Source organism: Ixodes scapularis, unplaced genomic scaffold, assembly GCF_016920785.2.
Source record: "Ixodes scapularis isolate PalLabHiFi unplaced genomic scaffold, ASM1692078v2 PGA_scaffold0__279_contigs__length_252992795, whole genome shotgun sequence".
NCBI lineage: Eukaryota > Metazoa > Arthropoda > Arachnida > Ixodida > Ixodidae > Ixodes > Ixodes scapularis.
Genome location: NW_024609835.1, coordinates 127,340,749 through 127,358,310, shown reverse-complemented (window position 1 = coordinate 127,358,310; position 17,562 = coordinate 127,340,749). Strand labels below are relative to the sequence as shown.

The following is a 17,562-nucleotide window of genomic DNA, read 5'->3' as shown; positions in this document are numbered from 1 at the left end:
TTACTACGTTTGCATACGCACTCGTAATATCCGGTGTTTCGGGAACCAAGGAAAGTGCCCCGGTCTTCGTTTTGTATCGCTCGAGAATGGTGCATTCTACGTTCGTGAAAAACCAGATAATCGATAATTGATAATCGAAAACGCAAGCAGCGCGTTCGGTCGCGGTGTGATAGCAGGAGAGGAAGCTGCTCAGTCGAAACCGAAACTGAGTGGCCAACTAGTTCCCAGAGTGCACTGCGTGGTATTTTGCCGCGATGGGGCGCGTCGGTTTTGGAAGAAGTCCTGTCTATTTTCTGTCTCTACTACGTTTTGATGTTTCTTCTCTACTCCAGTCTCAGGTTAATTCGACATGGTTAATAAAGTCTTTGGGTTTTAGAGACAGCGAGGAAAAGTGGATTTCAAGACAGTAGAGATTACCAAGCAAAGATTAAGTTCATGGTGGCAGAAAGCGAGAGAAAACTGGGTATTTTCCCACGTTACAGATCCCTCGGCGGGATCTGTAACGGATCCTCAATACGTGACTTTTGCGAGCGCAGCGAGCGCACGGGGTTGCGGGCCCAGCTTGTTTACGCTTCGCGAGAGCGTGAACTGAACTTCGCCCATACCGCCTGCCTGGGAAGAAGACACCGCTTGTGCCTGCGTGGGAAGAAACCTCTCACAGAACGACCGGAGGCACGCCACGTATACGCACGCAAACGAGACCTCTCCATGTAATCAGAAATTAATCTAGTTTATTAAACGCTATTTCATTTTCTCAAATCAACGTCGCATTATTAAATAACGGAACGTCAGCACTCGGCCACCGCTGACAGGTGTATAGTCTCACTTTCTTTTCAGTGCGGAGTGAATATAGTTTTCACATTGAAATATTCTAAGCTTAAATGGTAAAACAAAATGGCTAGGTGGCGTAAGCTACCGCCCGATCCAAAGGGCTCAGCCGGATTGATCTATCCATCCATCCGCCCCCTTTCCCCCCCCCCCCCCCCTCCCCTCCCCTCCCAAACCGCAGAGCCGTATCTGCCAAACCTAACGTCCCTGGATATTTTTTCGTGTGAAAAACATCGAGGGACTCAAACCGCTCTCGCTCTGCGCTCTCGTGGCCTGCCGCGACACCCCCTGAGTACCCTGAGCGCTAAAGCCGGAGCAATTCCCCCCCCCCCCCCCCAATCGTGACGCCACTGCCCCAAGGTAACTGTTACTTTTTACTCCTAACGTGCCTATAACTGCTACGATGCTAGGTGGCACAAGCTGCCGCCCATTACCGATATTAGAGGTACTTATTTTATCTATCTTCCCACTGTGTACCTGTCTACGCGTGCCTGCGTACTTCCAGCTGCTTCCAGTTCCACCGGATTGGATCATTGGATTATCCTGGCGTCTGTGCGTGCGGCGCCTGTGCGTGCTTCTTCTGCTTGCATTTCTCGCTTTTCTCTCGGGAAGTTCAGATCGTCTGCTTACGGGTCCTTGGATTGTGGTTTGTTGTATCCGGCAAACGCCGAAGTTCGACCATAACGATACTTTTAAAACCCGTACCGAGACTTTAGGTGTAAAAACTAACTTAATTTCGCGCTGATACGATGGTCTGACCTCCGACAAGCCGTCATCTGAGCTCCATCTAGGTAAGCATGATGAGCTTGGTTTCCCTTTCAACGTGTTTTCGCAAGTATCGTGTATCATCTCAGATGCACAGGCGCGGCCCTGAGACAATGCGTTACACCTGGAACATTGTTCTGTCTACCGCGGTGCTGCAGGTCGCGGAAACAAAAACATTTACGGCTGCTCGGACCATTATAGCCGTGTGACAAAAACGCCGGCACCTTGCTATTTTGCGCATTGCAAAGTGCGCAGGCTAGTTCAGCTTGTCTGCGCTTCCCCACTCATTCCCGAGGAAAGTGTGCACGGTATGTTTTCTCGTAGAATGGGTTTTCGTACCCTAGACGTCTCGCAACATATCGGTTTGAAATATCGGCACTTAAATAAAACAGCGGTAATTTTTTTTTTTTTTTTTTTTTGAAGGTTTACATTTTTACCTGTTTTCAGTGCGAAATCGAAACACTGGGTGCGACGACAAAGGTATCTCATGTTTACATCTTTCAGATTTTTTTCCCCCTTCGTTTATCTGTTGACACATCTGCTCCAGTGAACTAGGCCCCCCGCAATGGGGAACACAGCAGAAGATACCGACGCAGGACTGTGCTTGGGCAGGCGTTTCTCCAAGGGTCGCCTCTATGCCAAGGCCAACTTTTTCCTTCTCTACGGTGGTGAGCAGCTATTGCCCTTGTTTGCAAGTTGTCAGTCTTTATTGACTGGCTCTTCCCATGTTAAAAGTTTCTTTATGTATGGCTTCAAAGAGTACAGGCTGCCGGAGCCCTTCCACATCTCTCCTATACATTTCTTTGTTTTATAGGGTGGTTCAAGTCACCAGACTCAATCTAAAATGGACCGTAAAAGTCGACGCCTGCACGTAGCCATCTAAACTTTTCGTCAAAGGTTTTATTTGCAGGTCGGTTTTTTCTTGTAAAATTACAAAAGCGTAGCCCTCTTTCTGTCAAAAATAAGGCCAAGAAACTTGCCAGGGTCTACGGTGGGCAGCAACGCAGGCTACAAGAATCCAGTAGAGGGGTGTGTTTGGCGTTCGTATTGATAGATGGCGCTACCTCCTTATCGCAATTAATCGCGACGGCTGGCCTAGCAGCCAGGCGTCCGGCCACCGCTGCATTCTATCCTTCCTCTTTCTTTTTTTCGGCCAAATAATAAATGTTTTACTGACTGACTGACTGATTCCGACGGCTCGTGACCACCGTGGTTTATTAAAATGAATATAATCTTTCTGAAATGTACGTTCGGTTAAAAAATAAATGCGAACAATAAAAGCAAAACTTAAGTAAAAAAACGCGTCCACATAACGGCGGCGCTTTTGCTGCCAACAGATTTTGTGTGCGTGTCGTCTGTTATCTTTCACTGGTTGGCTGCACCTTCGGACGCTGCTCCTGACGCCATCTATCAATACGAACGCCAAACACACCCCGCTACTGGACTTGGTCATCTGGGTCACCACCTGCCGTAGACCCTGGCAAGTTTCTTGGCCCTACTTTTTACTAAAAGAAAACTACGCTTTGCAATTTTACAAGAAAAAACTGACCTGCAAAATACACCTTTGACGAAAAGTTTAGATGGCTACGTGCAGGCGTAGATTTTTACGGTCCATTTTAGATCGCGCCTGGTGACTTGAACCACCCTATATAATGATGCAAGCAAATAAACACGCTCACCCATTCTAAAGAAAGAAAAAAAAAGTAACTTTTTGTTTTGTTTGTTTAATATATGTTTTTTTTTTGTTTTTTTTTAATTAAGGAAGCTTACATTGTTGAAAGTTATTTTGAACAAGGATGGAAACGTCATTGTTCGAGGCAGTATCCAGTCTTATTAATCTATTCTGAAAAAGTTCTTCTGATGAGTAATGCGTGGAGGAGGCAGGATCCCCTAAATTTTCTCCTCTCCCTTTGTCCATACCTTAATTAGTTCACTGTTGGGACAATAACTCTGACATATTTCTTGAGTCCTGAAATGATCTGCTGCCAAGGGTCCGAGTATAACTTGTTCGCTAAGCTGACAGGGTGTTAAACTAGCATACCTGCCAAGTCACCCGTATTACCCGGGAGATTGCCGAATTTTTACCATTTCGTACAGTTGTATTATCGGCAGGAAAATCTCCCGGAAAACGCAAATTAATTTCCTCCCCCCCTTCCCGCACTTAAACAAGGAGCTTTTTTCACTGTCGCAACAGTTGGCAGCAGTGATAACAAGGCCCAGCTGTATGTCGCTTGCATGAGCAGTGCTATACAAATGTAATGAAGTTTTTCTTCATGTAAATTCATTGTTAATATTCCTTTAAAAAAAAAAATGCTACCCCCCCCCCCCCCCCCCCATGCTTAGAAAATCTTTTGGACTTGATTTCCCCGAACTTGGCCGGTATGAACTAGCTATGCGCTTTGCCGGACCAGTAAACCGCCTGCCTTTCTTCGCCTGACCCCACTCCCTGTGCCTGTGAAAGCTCTGAGAGTGCGATCATGTGATGGAAGACAAATTATTGTTTTGTCCAATGTCCAATGCCTCAAAACTAAGTGGTTGTGTCGCCCTTATTTAGCATCACAGCATGCAAATACATCTCCCTTTTTCTACACGATAAGCTGCCCTCATTGCCTCAAAGAAATTGATATTGAAACCTCCCTCCTGATCTGATATACAAAAATATTCGAGATTATGAAAACTAGAGGAATGGGAGCACCCATTTTATTCTAAATATGCAGCTTGTGTCCCAGGGCAAGCCTTTTTTGCCCTGACAAGTTTACATGAAATAAAATGGGACCAGACAAACCATTTCAAGCAAGTTATGTCCTGCCCTTCTGGAATGCCATCGTTCGTCGTCGTCCATAACTGAGATCTAGAGCTAAAATTCAATTTATCCCATCAGACCAGCTCGGCACGATAACATTTGTTGATTGTCTATAAGGAGCGCAGGTTCGTCTGCTTCTTGCGCAGAGGTTGCAGTGTCATCAGAACGCCGAGTTCTAATTGGAAGGATAGTGGGTAGACCTCAGTGCTAGCTGCCTTGAGGTCTACCCACTATCCTTCCAATCAGAACTCGGCGTTCTGAAGACAGTGCAACCTCTGCACAAGAAGCAGACGAACCTGCGCTCCGCATTAATGTCTTGACAAGGTATGCCAACATATGCCAGACGTCCTGGCATATGCTTATATGTAAGGTTTTGGCAAGGCATTATATACAGACACATGAATGCTAGATACGAAATCTTTCACAAGACCTTTTTGCGGCTCTTCTTGGCTTTCTGTCCTTATAATATCTTTCTGCATTCCTTCTGTATGGTCCCTATTATGGATCTTTGGTAAAAAAATACTGACACCCCCCCTCCCCCCCCAATCTTTTTCTTTTTTTTTGCCAAACAATTTATTATGGTTTTAGAAAACTAGCCAATCAATATTTTGTTACAGTGTCACATATCTTTTTAATAAAGTAAAAAAAAACACAGCTGATGAAACCAGAACTGGACTGGGGAGGAAAAAGGAATATAGAGGAGGAGAAAGATAGCAAAAGTCAAGTGACTGTGCAACTTTTTTTTTTTTTCAGTCAACGTATTTGCAGTTTTTTAGAAGCCACAAAAAATGGATATCATTTTTTGTCCATTTCTAGTATTGAATGTGTGCCTTTGATGTCCGACTTTGATTATCTTTGGTCGTTGTGTTTAAACCATAAAAAATGGTACGTGACCACGGAGAAGAGAGTGAGCGCGAATCAGACTGGCCACTTCTCAATGGGTGGTTTTCAGGCGGAAAGAATATGAATTTTGAGCCGCAAATTGTGTTCTCGGTAGTTGGGCTCTCATATGTTATGCACAAATAAAAACCTTGACGAGCATAAGTATACTGTCTGTGTCACTTTAAGGATAGAGTAGAATATTCTTTTTTCATTTTGTGTATGCCTAAACTTGTGCAGTCAGATATGGGCACACACTGGTTGAAACACGTTTTGAGCAATGTCATGAGGCATTGTGACGTTGCTGGCCGTTCATTGAAATTGTCCACAAGCTATGTCTGTGCTAAGTGAAACTTCTCATACAGCAATATTTATTCGCTGTGTGCCTCAGACTAAGCAGCGAACAATCAAAAGCAGTACCTAGCTTTATCGTGGGATAATTTTGGTTGCATTGACTAGGGCATATTTTGGAAGGGTGTTGTGCAGTGTTCACACTACACTGGGGTTCCGTTCATAATGAAATAGAAAGCACACAAAAAATCGGGACAAAAAAGAGGACGATACACAGTGCTTGTCTGTCGTGCATGTCCTCTTTTTAGAGCGCAGCTCTTAGGCGCCAATTTCCGGCTTGAGCGGTGTCGTCGTCGGCGTAACCGCACGATGCATGATGGGTAAATTTCCCCGCTAAATTTAGCGAAAAATGTTTTCTTAAATTGGGGGCGAGCAGGAGAAGAGGAGGGGCATAGTCCCCTCTCCGTACCCTCCCCTCCTCCTCCTCAAGAGCTGCGCTCTAATTCGGCGTTACATGGAGTTGTAAACGGCTTTCATTTTTGTCCTGTTTTTCTGTTGCGCTTTTTTATTTGATCATGAACCACTACCAACTAGCACAGCTTTCAACCCTCCTGGGTATCCATCTTTTGACCGCTGTATTCATGCTTTCTCCAGCCTCTGCGATTGTGCTGCCCACACTGTCGGTGTACGGCCGCCACCTCGGCCTCAATGCAGCTTCGGTGGGTCTTGCGCTGACAGTGGCCCCCTTCATCATACTGCTCGTGCGACCACTCATCGGAAAGATGGCCGACCACCTGCAGACGATAACTCTGGTCCTCAATGTAGTCTTGGTGATGGAGGTTGTTGGCCTCTTTGTGCTCACGGCCACCCCTCCCATAGAAGTCTCCGAGCAGCTCGAAACTGGACATTCCTTTCTAACTCACCTGAATATAGGGAATGTGACCAGTCTACCTCTTGGAAATCAAGGTGATGTTTGCATCTCTAATCTGATTGGCAACTCTACTGTCCAGTGCACTTTTACCTGCCCGTGTTCTGACGAAGGTGATGCTTCGGTCGACCCTGCCAACCATTTGTGCACCGGCTTTGGCAGAGCGACGGTTGACTTGAGGCTGCTGGAACCTACATCTAATGCCCTCAAGCTCTTGAGCAACGACTCTGAACTCAAGCAAAACTTGCGGCTAAACTCGGACATCACAAGTTCGTTAGTCTGCGACGCCAACTGCTCCGCTGATCTCTCTCAGTGTCTTGCAAGCACCGAGGATCCCCACACCATTGGCCAGGAGTTTCTGCACTACCAGTTCTGGGTCTTTATGATTATGTTGTTCATCATTCGAATCTCCATCTCGACTGCCTTCTCGCTGTCAGACACGGCCTGCTTCGAGGCACTCGGCAGTGCCCCCCAAGACTATGCCATGCAGCGCCTGTGGGGCACCCTGGGCTGGGGCATCGTGGCAACGCTCAGTGGCCTGCTCATCGACACCGTCAATGCCGCCTTGGGCTATAGCGATCACACGCCGGGCCTGTATTTGGCTGCTGCACTGATCATTCTGCAGACCGGCGTCGGCTTCCGCTGGAACCTGAAGACGGCCAAGAAGTCCCGTGCCGTCCTGAAGAATGTGGGTCCACTGCTGAAGAAGCCCAGGCACTTGTGCTTCCTCCTGGACATCTTCGTGGTAGGCTGCTGCAGCAGCGTTCACTGGTACTACAGCTACTGGTACTTCACGGACCTCAAGGCCAGCAAGCTCCTCATGGGCCTGACGCTGGCGACGCAGAGCTTGCTCGGGGACCTGCCCTTTATGTTCATCTCCGGCTGGCTCATCGGCAAGCTGAAGCACATAAACGTGGTGCGGCTGGCCTTCCTGGGCTTCTTTGTCAAGTTCTTGGCCTACTCGTACCTGCGGAATCCTTGGTACGCCATTGGCATCGAGTTGTTGCAGGGGCCTACTTACGGATCCTTCTATGTGGCGATGACATCTTATGCAAGGAGCATTTCACCACCGGGCACGGAGGCAACCTTCCTCAGCCTCATCCTCGGTGTCTTCGACTGCCTAGGTGAGTGTCTGTCTTAACTGACGCTTAGGCCTGGGAGACCATTTAAATCAAATTTAAAGCTTTAAATCATGCCGCTTGCAGAAGGCATATTTTTCATTGTATTCACTGTGTTCATTGCTTTGTAAAGCAGCGTCTGCAATGATTTGAAGACTGCACAATGTTTTTAAAGCTCCCAGAGTTTGTCCTTTTTTTTATTTTTTGTGGGTACTAAACAAGTGAAGTGATTGACTGCAATACACTATTCTGTAAGTTGGTGCACGAAAAAAAACCCCAAAAAACTAGTAGTCTAAAGAAAACTTGCATACATGGGAGACTTCATATTATAAAAGATACTATTGATGAATGCCAAGATGACTGGTGAGGTTCCATATTTTCTCATATATAGGGTACATTCAGTTAATCTTGCGCTGTAAAGCGAGCTGCAAAGGAATCGGTGCCTGTACATAGAAAACTCGAGTTTTCACCAAATGTGCATTAAAGGGACCATGAAATGACCCTTTTATATTGCCAAATAACTTTTACATTAAACCTTCAATGTTCACTGAATGCCGAACACGTATCCATTTTCGTTTCGGTTTATTAACTTCTACACAAAAAAATAATAAAATATTGACTTTTTCCTCCTCTCCAACTCACCGCAAAACAACCTGCGGCGTGATGGTCGTGACGACCGCTGGCATTGGAACCAGAAGTTCTCTCAACAGTAGGAGAATGGGAGCGTTAGAGGCGGCGAGTTGGCAGTGTGCCAGTAGGTTTTACTGCGCTGATGGCGCTGATGCCACCATAGAGGATGCTATGACGGCTTTTGGAACCTGCTTGCGTTTGCGGAAAAGACTGAATGTGGCTGTGATCACGCTCGGTGTCAAAATGTTTCGAACATACACGAGTGACCTAAGACCATGGTCCCCTTAAACCGATGGGCCTGCACCAAAAGCTTCGACGTGGTTCATTGAGTGGCAAGCTGTGAAAGTGCAACTGTTTCTTTTTAACCACCGGATGGCGCAAACTGTGATTCGGGCACTTCTGTACACTGCAGCCTTTCAGCATAGCGACCGAGCGATTCATCACAAACAATGTAAACACTACTCGAGCAGCCAGAAAACGAAAGTCTGCTCTGTGAAGAAAGCGCGACCAGGAGCAAACCCGTTCAGCAGACGACGCTCGTGGGTTGACTGCGCAGGCGCAGTCGGGTCTTTCTCTTGCTTCGTTTACACGATAGATGACGCTGGGCTCTGAGCCTTATCAAATTCAGTAATTTTCGTCACATCTCTAATTATGCTACAAAGCGTGGATCTGAATATTATTTAACAAATTTTTTAGGAAAATTTCGCCAGCTATTTCCTGTTTATGATCGTGGTGCTGGTGAGGTAGGCGATATGGATTTGGCTGATGTTCTGCGGTTCCACGGATGCATTGCAGTGAAAAAGCAGAGAGCTTTCAAAGGAAAGAAGGTGTAAAAGAGTCCGCTTTTCTTTTAAAAGTTCTGTAGCAAAGAAGTTTTTTAGGATCTCTATTTTTGTGTTTTTGAGTTTCGTTTCACACCTTTCAAGACGTTCGGTGGATGAAGTTTGATTTCCAAATCGTTTCATGGTCCCTTCGAGGTAGTCAGTTTTACCTCATAGAATTTCCAAGAGTTGTTCTCTCCCTGTAAAACGTGAGCCCAACAAACTTGCCAAAATCAACGGCGGGTCTGTTTGCAGACAACCAAGTTAGTGATGAATCTAACTTGTGGCGCCATCTTCTGTTAGGCGCAGCTGGCAGACATCAGAGCGTGTCGTCTGCTCACTGTGCCTGTTGGAAGATGGCGCTATAAGTCTCTTTCATCACTAATTCTGTCATCTGCAAACATGTCCGTTGATGACTTTGGTAAATATTGTTTTTTGGTCTCAATTTTTACAGAAAGAAATCTATGCCTTGATATTTCACAAGGTAAAACTTACTAACTCAGTGCACATCTGGTGAACGTTTTGAGTTTCTTTTTGTGTAGGTGCTGATTTTTCTAGCTTGTTTTATAGCGAGAGATTCACTCTGCACACCCTATACATGTAGTTTCAATTTTCACCGTAAGTAGGCAAGTTGTAAAATTGTGAAAATGAGGTTTCTCTCAGTCATATTCAGCTAAACTGGGCTATGTCAGCCCCTCGCATTCACATCCCTGAGCCCCGCTCTCATACCCTCGGGAATACTACCGTAAAATACCTAGCAGGCACCCACACAAAAGTTGGAGATAATCATGAAAAAATGGGGATGGGTGCATCATTTGAGAGCAGAAAAGCAAAAAAGGCACTGATTGGACGGTGTGATATGGGAGCAGTAATAGGGGTCTTGTGGAACCTCTAAAGGCCCGTTCACACTCTTGCGACCGAGTACGACTGAGAGAGACGAGATTTCTTAAAACTTCTTAAATGTTTTTAGAATGAGGGAACACACTGGCATTGTGGCGCCATCTATGCGGTGACCCTGGAACTGCATTTCACAAGAGCGAAGGTTTTGCGGGATTTCCGAGGTCCAATGTGCGTAATACCCATAGAAAGGCTCGTTTATAACATTGACAAAAGTTTTTCGAGCCAAAAAAGAAAGGATAATGCGCGAGAAATAAAAAAAAAATGTGCCGGACCGCCGAGTTTACACTGCTTCCCAATAGATGGCGCCAGTGTGTTCTCTGGTTTAAGAAGTTTTAAGGAACCTAGGTTTAAGAGGTTGCAAGAGTGTGAATGGGCCTTAATTGTTAAGGCGGCCGCACTCCTCTCCTTGAGCCTCCTTTGCCCCGGAGCAGAGCCGTTTATGTAGAGAGTTTGGCCATTCGTTGGGAAGTATAGGAGACAAATGAGAAGGTGCCATTGGACGAAAGCGGGCTGGGCGTGTTCCAGGGCGTCTTCAGGAATTCGAATGTGGCCAACCAGAAGCCGGAAATAATACCCTGGTGGTGGTTGCAAGAAACAAACTTGATAAGTGCATCGGGGTAACTCTCGGTGACTGAAAATATGATGCACGTGATGTTTCAATCCTGGTCATCCAAAATCATGGTGGAAGAGTGCGACTAGCGGAACGATCGACATAATCCCGAGGCCATGCACCGAGGGCGAGAATCTGCCGTCCGAGCGGTCACACTCTGTCCGAGCGAAACAGAGTTGAGCGATGCATTTGTTTCTTACATTTTTCTGCATGATCATGATCGAAACATCACATGCATCCTATTTTCGGCCATGAAGGGTTGCAACACTTTACTCTTACGCGCTTATTAGAACCATATACGAACATATACCTTTGATTAAGACAGTTTCTCGCTACCACTGCTAGGGGATTCTTTTCGGCTTCTGGTTGGCCAAGAGAGCATGCCAAGCCCACTTTCTGCGTCTGGTACTCGCCCTGGCTCAGCCCACGCCTCCCATTAACCAAACTCTCTGTATACACGGCCCTGTCCCAGTGTACTTGTCTAAAGCTTCACCACTTTGCACCGGTGCATGCCCGTAAAACTTCACCATTTTGCACTGGCTTCTCGAAGAAGCGGCCGACAAAGAGGAAGACCTCAGTTAGCCCAATGGGCTCGGAAGTCTGCCGGGGTGGCTGCTTGGTATGGCCTTTGCATATTTATTGAATGTTTCAGAAGGGAAGAGTGGGCACTCATTGCAACCTGAATGTGCGCTCAGTATTTTATGGCGGTTCCTTGACGAGTCTCAGAGGTAAAGCAAATTTGTATCACATCCACACGGAGAGGTTTCTGCGTGGCGGTGGTAAGCTAAACAAATTTTGTGTAACAAACCCTTCAATCGGTTAAAGTTGTGGGTTTTCCACCATAGATGCCGATTTGTTGGGAAGTCAAGCAAGTTACGCTCCCAGTACTGACTGATGTTTTCTCTTATTCCCAACGTTTCATATTTTCCATGAGGCAAACAACGATAGCTAATGGCTGTTTTCACTCGGTCTCTTTATTCCCTTCTGTTTTACAAACGCTGCCACTTGGGAGACTGACTGCATTGCATCTCTCGAGTCTCGTACAATTGAATCGGAACTGTATACTCTGCCCCTTCCTTAGTGCTGCTTCTGGCATCACCTGTTTTAGCCGAGCAGGCGTGAGCCCAGCCTCGGCGGCACGTTCGGTTCACCTCACGTGTGTCGTGCGCCGTCGGTGTTTCCCCGCAGGTGTGGCCATGGGCTCCTTTCTGGGAGGCATGGGGGTCAACTATTGGGGCACCCGGCGGACCTACTTTGTGGCTAGCTTTGTGCCCCTGGTCTGGCTGAGCATCTCCGTCCTGCTGCACTTGCTGATCACCAGGTGCCTGTCCTCGGAGAAAGGTGGGCCGCAGCGCTCGTCCCCATTTGCTGCGCAGCAATTTCTTTGTGGGATGCAAACGAGACATGCAGACTGTCCTTTTTGTAAAAAAAAAGTGAAAGCCGTTTACAACTCCCTGTAACGCCGAATTGGAGCGCAGCTCTTGAGGAGGAGGAGGGAAGGATACTGAAGGGAGGGTAGACCCTTCCTCCTCCCCTCATTCTTTAATATGCTCCGGGGGGGTCACCTGACCTCGGGGGGAGGGGGTCACGTGACCTCGGGAGAGGGGGGGGGGGGGGGAGGTGTCGCATGACCTCGGGGTGGGGGGCCACGTGACCTTGAGGTGACCTTAACAGGGGTCACGTGGACTTGGGGTGACATTGGTTACGCCGACGGCGACGCCGCTCAAGGCGGAATTGGGCGCCTAAGAGCTGCGCTCTAAAATGCATGCTGAAGCAGGTAAGGGTTGGTTCGCACAATCGCATTTGGTTGCAACCAAGTGTATTGTGCAGTCTTGCGAGATCTCTTACGGCGTTGCCGTCGGCGTAACCGCATGTTGCATTAGGGGACGTTTCCCATAATGACGTCACAAGGGTCTTGCACGTTACATTATGAAAAATGTCCCATGATGCAACCCGTGGGTCACTCGTGACCCACGCGTTGCATCATAGGGTGTTTTTCATAACGACGTCACGAGGGTCACGTGTGACGTCACGAGGGTCACAAGTGACGTCGCGACGGTTACGAGTGACGTCACGACGAAGGTTGCGACCTTCCCAGTAAAGGTCTCGACCTTCATGAGGCCATCACAAGCGACGTCACGAGAGGGGAGGGGGAGAGGGAGGAGGAGAGGGAGCTCGTGACCTGCTCGTTGCATTATGGGACAGTTCCCACAGTGACGTCACGAGTGACGTCAGGAGGGTCACGCGTGACGTCACAAGGGGGAGGAAGGGAGAGGAGGAGAAGGGGCATACTTTCCTCTCCAAACCCTGTAATGCCGAATTAGAGATGCGCTCTACTTCGGCATTACAGGGAGTTGTAAATGTCTCATTTTTTTGTTCATCACCATGTACCTCTTGTAGATAGGATGTACAGTCCTAAGATATACAAGTGGGAACACCCAATCTGCCCTTTTACGATCATTGCAGTCTCCACAATCAACATAATGTCTTTAAGGACTGGCAAGCGCTCTAAATAGGTGTGATGGGCTTTTTCCTCTCATATATTCTCCAACTGTACACTTTATCTTGCAAATATAGTGCAAAACCTTTACTCTAGTGAAATACAGTTCCAGGGCAATAAATGGCACCAGCATGCCAGTGTGTTTCCTCACAATATATCACAAGAGACTATGAGGCTACATGGTACACTCGATTGCTACCGAACGAGAGTGTGTGTGGACCAGCCTTTAATCTCCCATGCAACTAAGGGAGCTATAGCTGTTGTCAACTGCATGCTTTACTTGTCCCAATGGCACACTATAGTTTAGAAGAAAACGGAATAGCCTGCTTTTGTTCATCAAGTCTAAGCTAAGTCTAAATTTTTTCTTTGTACATTATTATAATGAATGCCAAACTGATTTATTAAAAGCCAGTTATTTTCATCCAAGAGGAATTTGCAATTCTTCTGCCAGAAACTCTTTTATTCTGGCAGAAACATTGGCAGCTGGTCTGAAACTTTCCAGGGGATTTTTGTCTCGAGTACATCCTTCTAATCTTCCCTCCTTCTGTAACCCAATCATAATACCTGTCATACTGATTAGTAGTTTTGCACTTGAAAAGTAGCTAGAGCTTACGTCTCTTGAAGCAATTCTAATGTTTTCCAATGATGGCAGACGAAAAGTGGCATGCTGTAGAACCCATGAGATATGGGCTCAGTTTCCACACCCCTGCCAAGTTTCGATGTGGATGGGCATTGTCCTCGTGTGCCCTCATGTAGATTGCCCGTTGGTCAGTCATGCAGTGAGAGGTCAGTCTGCTGTTCAGGTATGGCAACACTGGTGCAGGCTGCAGAAGCCTAATAATCAATCTCAATTTCTTCTAATAACAAAGAGGAGATTGGAAGACTGGTGGAAATTATCTAGGGAGAATTGAATGACCTACAACTAACTGACACAGCTGGGGACAGGTGGGACAGGGGAAAATTGGGACTCCCTCTTGCGTGGCTCCAGCCCAAAAGTCTCCACTCTGTCTCCCAGTGGGCCCGGTGCCGGGGTAACATTAACTAGATTTGACCAGAGGAAAATTGGCGACTCCCTCGCCAAGAAGAAGAGGCGAGGGGCAATGTTTTTAGCTGTTTTTTTTGCCCGATCCCTCAAAGGTAATCCTTGTGATATTCCACACCACCTGGTGATAGTTACACAATTACATAGGGTAAATGAATTGGCGAAAGAAAGAAATTACACTTTTGGTTCTTAATTTCTAGGTTAGGTGGCACAAGCTGCCACCCGTTATAAATGCTAGAGTAGTTAGCATCCATCCATCCACAGCGTGTTAACCGGTCCAATTTGACTGCTAACTTGGGATTTGTAACGTGTATTACGTAGTAGTGCATAGAGCACTATATAGCTCCTTTGGAGCAGAGTAGCGCAATCTAGAACGCCCTCTTTCAGTGACTAACAGCGAACGCCCGGGGGTTCCAACTCTGATCAGAAATGCGTGGGGAACGTGAGAACATTGCTGTTTCTTCAATATTGTGGGGATGTACGGAACTAATAGTTTTTGACGTAATAAAGAAACATTTTAGAATAATTTGCGGTAAGTTGCGTGCCATGTAAGGGCGTAATTTTTTTTAAAAGATTGCCTGAGCAGCATCACGCAGCAGACGACGCGGCGACGTTACGGAGACGTCGCACCATCCATGTGACCAGCTCCGGCCAACCCAGGAAATCAGTCTCCGCTGCGTACAAAAATCGTCTGCTCCAAACGCCATTGCCTTGGAAACTGCCTTCTCAAAATTTTCACACGCTTCCGATATTATAAAAACTTCGATAAAAAGTTTAGTGCTTTACCAACTTCACGACTGACTAGTTTCGAAAAGTGTGAACTTGGTGTTTATTTTTTAATCAGCCATGTTGAGTCGATCTCCATGTATTCTCCCATAGGGCGGACCGCCTCCTGGAACCCTGAGTACCACGTGACTTGCGCCGCGCTGCTCTGTCGGCCATGTTGTCGGCGAAACACGCAGATCAAAGGATTGTACTACTCTGCTCCGTAGGAGCTATATAGTGCTCTAGTAGTGTATACAGCACAGCTCCACACCGGCATAATGCTCATCCACTTTAGCAGTCGTACTCCACTACTATGTATCTGATTTGCTCCTCTACAGTGCTGAGCATTTAGTATGTCACCAATTCTAAAGGGCAGATTAACCTCACTGTATAAACAATGCCAAAGTTTAATTTGCTTCCGCTTTATTATTGTGTCGAGGGTGGTGTTTTCGTTTAGTTTTCTAAGCATGTCCTTGGATTTACTTGACATGTGTGTCGAGCATGCCTGATATGCTCTGTGATTGAAGGCCATCTGCTCTTTCAGATGCTGTTGAAGTGACCATGGGAAAGGAACATGTGGAGTCCGGTCAACCTTTCATAGCCGCTAAGCCCTCAGGCGGAACTACTGGGAAGGCTCATACGAATGAAGAACAAGTATAGACTCGCAATATCTGAGCAGTCACTTACAGCCCCCGCCCACTTTCGTTGTACATGTCAGTGATAGCTCATGACATTTACCATTTTTAGGCACAAGATGTTTTCAAAGACGGTTAGCTTTTGTATTATATGATTGTCATTTTCAGATCAAAATACTATTACAGTTACCGAACAGGACCGATGAACTTGGACATGTTGCATAGCAAGAGAATGATGTGTGGCTTGATGTTCGTAATATGTTGCAATTGATATAACAGATTCACCTGTGCTATAAGCTACATGTGTTCCTTGAAGGTTCAGTAGATACATTGACTGTTTTATCCTTCCAATTTATATAATGCAGTACCCATGACACATTTACATGCAATTAGCATATAATTATTTTGGACAGATTGCTGCAAATGTTATACCTTCATGTTTTTTTGTGACGAGTGTCGATTTCGAAACTGTGTTGATCCTATTGTTTTGTTTTAAGCGTAAATACTTTTTTCCTAATTTTCAGTTTTCTTAATGCTTTCTTGCAAAATGAACCCCTAAGGAGTTTTCAAGCTGTTTGTGAGCATTTACAATGAAAGAGAAAGTGGCTGAATTTGCATGGCTATGCCAGCATCTTTGGGACCAATTTCTGAGCAAACTAGATCTTGTACATATACATAGTGCAATATATTTGTGCAAAGTTGTCACGTTAAAACTGAGGAAAACTCATGGTTGTAAGAGAGACAAATTTTTCTTGCCTTACTATAACAAATACATTGTTCCAGTGTCTTTATGAAGTTATTACTTTGGAATAATTTGTTTGTGAACGGCTGTTCTCATTAAATGGGATTGAACTTCGCCTCGAGGATTTCGTTCTGTATCTTGTTTGCAGGAACAAAGTTAGGTCTTGCAATTTCGCGCGGTCAAATCGCCCACTACACTTTGGACAGATATTCGAGCTTTGTATATTTGCAGGTGTTGCCGCGTTTCCCCGATAACATGTAGAAACGTAGCTTTCCACAGTGTGTTCCTTTGCTTGCTCGTTGAGCATAGTAAAATACCAATTACATAATCGACAACAAAGTCCCCATTATGCACAGATTTCTGCAACATCATCGAACAATTTTGCAAGAAAACTCCAACAGCAAATGTGTGTTTCTAGTGCTTTCCCCGTTTGCAAGTGCGGCAAAAGAACAGTGGTGTTTTTTAGGGTGTGCAATAGTGTCATGGTCGTCGTGTAGGTATGGTGCCTGGAGCGCGTCTCCAACTGGTGTGCTTAGCATCCTATCCTGCCCGTGCATCGAAAGTGGTCCCCAAGGGGCGACAAATGACGTCGCAGAAACCGGAGTGTTCTGCTGTCAAATGTCACGATCCTGGCAATTGGTCGTTGAAATGCTGGCGAAAAGCACGAGCCAACACGAGTGTGGTTGTCGTCGTGGTGTCCCAACTTCTGGCTGCCAAAGCTTTGTGGGCTGCCACTCTAGAGAGCGACTTGCAACAGAATGGGCGTCTGCCACATCATCCACCACTCCTGGGACACCGCCAGCTAGGATCACGACCGACGACAGCATGACACTTGTACGACGTCATCGGGCGGAGATCGAGGGACCAGTTCTTTGATGGCGGTAAACGCACCAGTTGGAAATACGTTCCAGGCACCATAGTGTAGATACGCTACTAGGTTCTCATTTTCGAGCATCTGTTCACATTTCATGACGTTAACCTTTTAGAATAAACATAGACTAGCACGAAGAGAAGAAGGCAATCGTCAATATGTAATGAGAAAAAAAAAAAAAGACACTGGCGAAAGATAATTATATCTTAGCCTCTGTCGCACTTACTATCAAGTTCACAGTTCCTTCCTCCTTGAGAAACAGAAACTGACATCAGAATTTCAAAGCTATTTTGAAGGCTTTCATTGGAGATTTCGACAAAATGACAGGAGCACAACGTTTTCTAAAATCTTTAGTATATAAGGTTTTCCGGCACAATTAATATTGTTTTTATACAACCATGTCTTACCGGTGAGACATGGTTATACAACCATAT

At 46.1% G+C, this 17,562-nt stretch overlaps 1 protein-coding gene across 4 annotated transcripts; it reads left to right on the top strand.

Moving 5' to 3' along the window:
* The first annotated feature begins 1,325 nt into the window (after positions 1-1,325).
* LOC8039817 (major facilitator superfamily domain-containing protein 6) lies at positions 1,326-16,381 on the top strand. 4 transcript variants are annotated; one of them, XM_042289773.1, is made up of 7 exons: positions 1,326-1,619; positions 1,752-1,901; positions 2,041-2,073; positions 2,141-2,261; positions 6,221-7,618; positions 11,762-11,914; positions 15,425-16,381. In XM_042289773.1, the coding sequence occupies exons 4-7, from the start codon at positions 2,159-2,161 to the stop codon at positions 15,538-15,540; spliced, it is 1,770 nt and encodes a 589-aa protein (XP_042145707.1). In that variant the 5' UTR covers positions 1,326-1,619; positions 1,752-1,901; positions 2,041-2,073; positions 2,141-2,158; the 3' UTR covers positions 15,541-16,381. The 4 variants fall into 4 exon arrangements, with proteins under 4 accessions (XP_042145707.1, XP_029849195.3, XP_029849194.3 ...); XM_029993335.3 differs by lacking the exon at positions 1,752-1,901; XM_029993334.3 differs by lacking the exons at positions 1,752-1,901; positions 2,041-2,073.
* Positions 16,382-17,562: the final 1,181 nt, after the last annotated feature.